The sequence below is a fragment of the Aplysia californica genome, unplaced genomic scaffold, assembly GCF_000002075.1.
Source record: "Aplysia californica isolate F4 #8 unplaced genomic scaffold, AplCal3.0 scaffold00091, whole genome shotgun sequence".
Lineage (NCBI taxonomy): Eukaryota > Metazoa > Mollusca > Gastropoda > Aplysiida > Aplysiidae > Aplysia > Aplysia californica.
In genome coordinates this window covers 1579423-1582337 of record NW_004797361.1, presented here as the reverse complement: position 1 = coordinate 1582337, position 2915 = coordinate 1579423, and the positions used below count along the sequence as shown (strand labels likewise).

General features: G+C 43.9%; 1 protein-coding gene across 1 annotated transcript in view; it reads left to right on the top strand.

Moving 5' to 3' along the window:
* The window catches only part of LOC101857554, a gene marked incomplete at its 3' end in the record, with an annotated part of 64794 nt that overhangs the window by 43455 nt on the left and 18424 nt on the right, over nt 1–2915 (top strand). Inside the window, 3 exon segments of the mRNA XM_013080574.1 lie at nt 823–979; nt 1469–1626; nt 2754–2869. Of these exon segments, the coding sequence (XP_012936028.1) occupies nt 823–979; nt 1469–1626; nt 2754–2869 (431 nt within the window).

Below are 2915 nucleotides of genomic sequence, written 5' to 3'. Positions count from 1 at the left end.
ATGATAAAAATAACAATAATAATAATAGCAATAATATAGTAATCATGATAATAAAAAGTGATAATGATAACAATAATGATAGTAATAACAGAATGAATGTATATAGTGCTCTATCCCTGTCTAACAGTAAAGCGTTACACATACAAAAATATTTAAAAACCAACATTAAAAACATTTCATATAGACAAGGAAACCAGTTCAACTGCGTAAGGGAGCAGTCTCTCAGCCATACATTGATTATACTGACATAAGGATAAGCAAAAACACTAATAATAATTGTTTGACGCAATTCTGTTGCAAGTGACGTAAAACTCGCACCGAAACTTACCACCCCCCCTCTCTCTCTGTTATATTTTTTTTCTGTTTTATAATGTCACTTTCCTAGACGAGCTCCTGAATAAGACAAACCCTTGATTCCTCAACAAGGAGGAGCCGTCTTGGACAATTTCCATCGTATGTAATATGTATATGTTTCAACTATCTCCCCCCCCCTAAACTCCACTTCCACCACCACCTCCAACCCCAACAACCCACCCACCAACCCACAAACCCACCCCATCTACCCACCCACCAACCCACCAACCTCACAAACCCCACCAACCCCAACAACCCCAACAAACCCACCAACCCATAAACCCACCCCACCTACCCACCCACCAACCCACCACGCCACCAACTCACACAAAACCACCAACCCACCAACCCCATCAACCCACCCAACCCACCGACCCACCAACCCCACCAATCAAACAACCCCACCAACCCACCACGCCACCAACCCACCCACCAACCCAACACGCCACCGACCCACCCACCGACCAGTCCACTTGGTGGAGTTCAAGCTGTATGTGCTTCAACTGACCTGGACTCGGGAGCTGCAGGACCCAGGCAGCAGACGATACATGGACTGGAAGACCGCAGTCACCTCCAAACTGTCTGGGATGGGCGGGAAACTGGTGACCTTGGAGTTCTCGTCTATGTAAGCCTTGTGTTGTTGTTGTTGTTGTTGTTGTTGTTGTTGTTGTTGTTGTTGTTGTTGTTGTTGTTGTTTTCGCAGATGATGTTGTTGTTGTTGTTTTTTTTCTTCATCTTGTCGTTATTATTGTTGTTGTTGTTTTTGTCATTGTCGTTATTGTTGATTATGGTATTGCTGTTGTTGAAAATGTTGCTGTTGGTATAGTTGCTATAGTTAATGCTGCTGTTTTTATTGTAACTGTTGTTGTTGTTGTTGTTGTTGTTGTTGTTGCAGTTATTGTAGTAGAGTTACAGTGGCAGCAGCATAGCAGTAGTGGTAATAGTAACAGTAGCAGTAGTAGCAAGGTTGATCGTTTTTTGTAGCACCTACTCCCTTACCAACACAGCTCTAGACGCTCTACATAAAATAAATGCAAGAAAAGCAAAAACGATACATATTAAATAATACAGCACATGCGTTAGAGGATAAATGGCACACATTTTGTTGTTGCAGCAACTCGTGTGTGGGCATGTACGTCCAGTGGGAGGCGACCACAGACACGGCTATCCTCAGTGTCATCACAGGCCTTACGTCACATCCCCTGGGGGTCGCAGGGATGTACTACACGGTGCAGACCAAGCCTTGTCCTCTGACGCCAACACAGGGTACAGGTCTGTTTGTCTGTCTGTCTCTGTCTGTCTGTCTGTCTGTCTGTCTGTCTGTCTGTCTGTCTGTCTGTCTGCCTGTCTGTCTGTCTGTCTGTCTGTCTGTCTGTGGGCAGGGCACAGTACGCAGTGCAAACCAGGGAGTGTCCACAGACACCAGTGCAATGTTTCTGTCTCTCTCACTTTCTCTCTTTCTCACAGTTAGTATCAATCTGTACTCTCTTGCTGGTGGATTATGACAGATATTTGAGTACAAAAAAGGAGTTACAACATTTTGTAATTAAGTTGGATCCGGTCGAATCGTGGCAAAATGGTAACTTTTGCCCTGTCCATGAAAATAATCTTGCTGGCCTTGAATCAATGAGACAGACAGACAGACAGTTTTCGGGGTATAGCCTGTCTATGCAGATGTCATCGGCATTGCCTTTCTCACCCTGGATCAGGATATAGGCCACGAACAAACACGTCCCACCTTTCCCTATCCTGGGCTAGTCGCTTGATGTCTCTCTGCGTCTTCCCACTTTTCTGTACATCCATTTCCGTGACTCTTCTCCTCGTTCCACGTGGTCTTCCCCTTGATCTTTCCCCCTGTGGGTTCCATGCAGCTGCCTGACTTCCTGAAAGTGCGTCCAATCCATCGCCAACGCCTTCTTCCGACCTCCTCTCTGACTGGGCTCAGTCTCGTTCTTCTTAATACTTCCTCGTTGGTGATCCTGTCTGTCCATCTGATCCTCAGTAGCTTCGTCGGACACTCGTTCAAGAAAATCTGGATCGTTTTGTTCAGAAGTACGAAGCCCACTATTTTGAACAGAAAATGAATTTAAGTTTCTGAATCGACGGTATTGCTTGTGTGTGTTCAAATCTACCCTGTCGTTTATTATTCCATATTTACAAATTGTACAAACTTCACCTATTAAGTTGATTTATCACTTTCCAAAAAGCTAAAATCTGAGAAGTAACTCATTTTGTCATCTCACTTCACAAATATTTAATTCGTCTAAATCATTTATTATGTTTTAAATGTGCCAAAATTTGACATATTCATGTCAAAGTTGAGTGAAAGCGACAAAAAATGTCCCATGAGAGATAAGTAACATCGACTGTATGCTTTCCTCCTTCCTTCTGTCCATCAGGGGATGACTATGTCTTCAGCATGTCGGCTCTTGTGGTCATTGACATGGAGTTCGATCCCAGCATTCTGCCCACGTCACCAACATATATCATGATTGACGAGATTGTTCAGACTGAGGTGAGCAATTAGTACTTATATTTAAGTGGAAGGGGGTGCAGGGGGG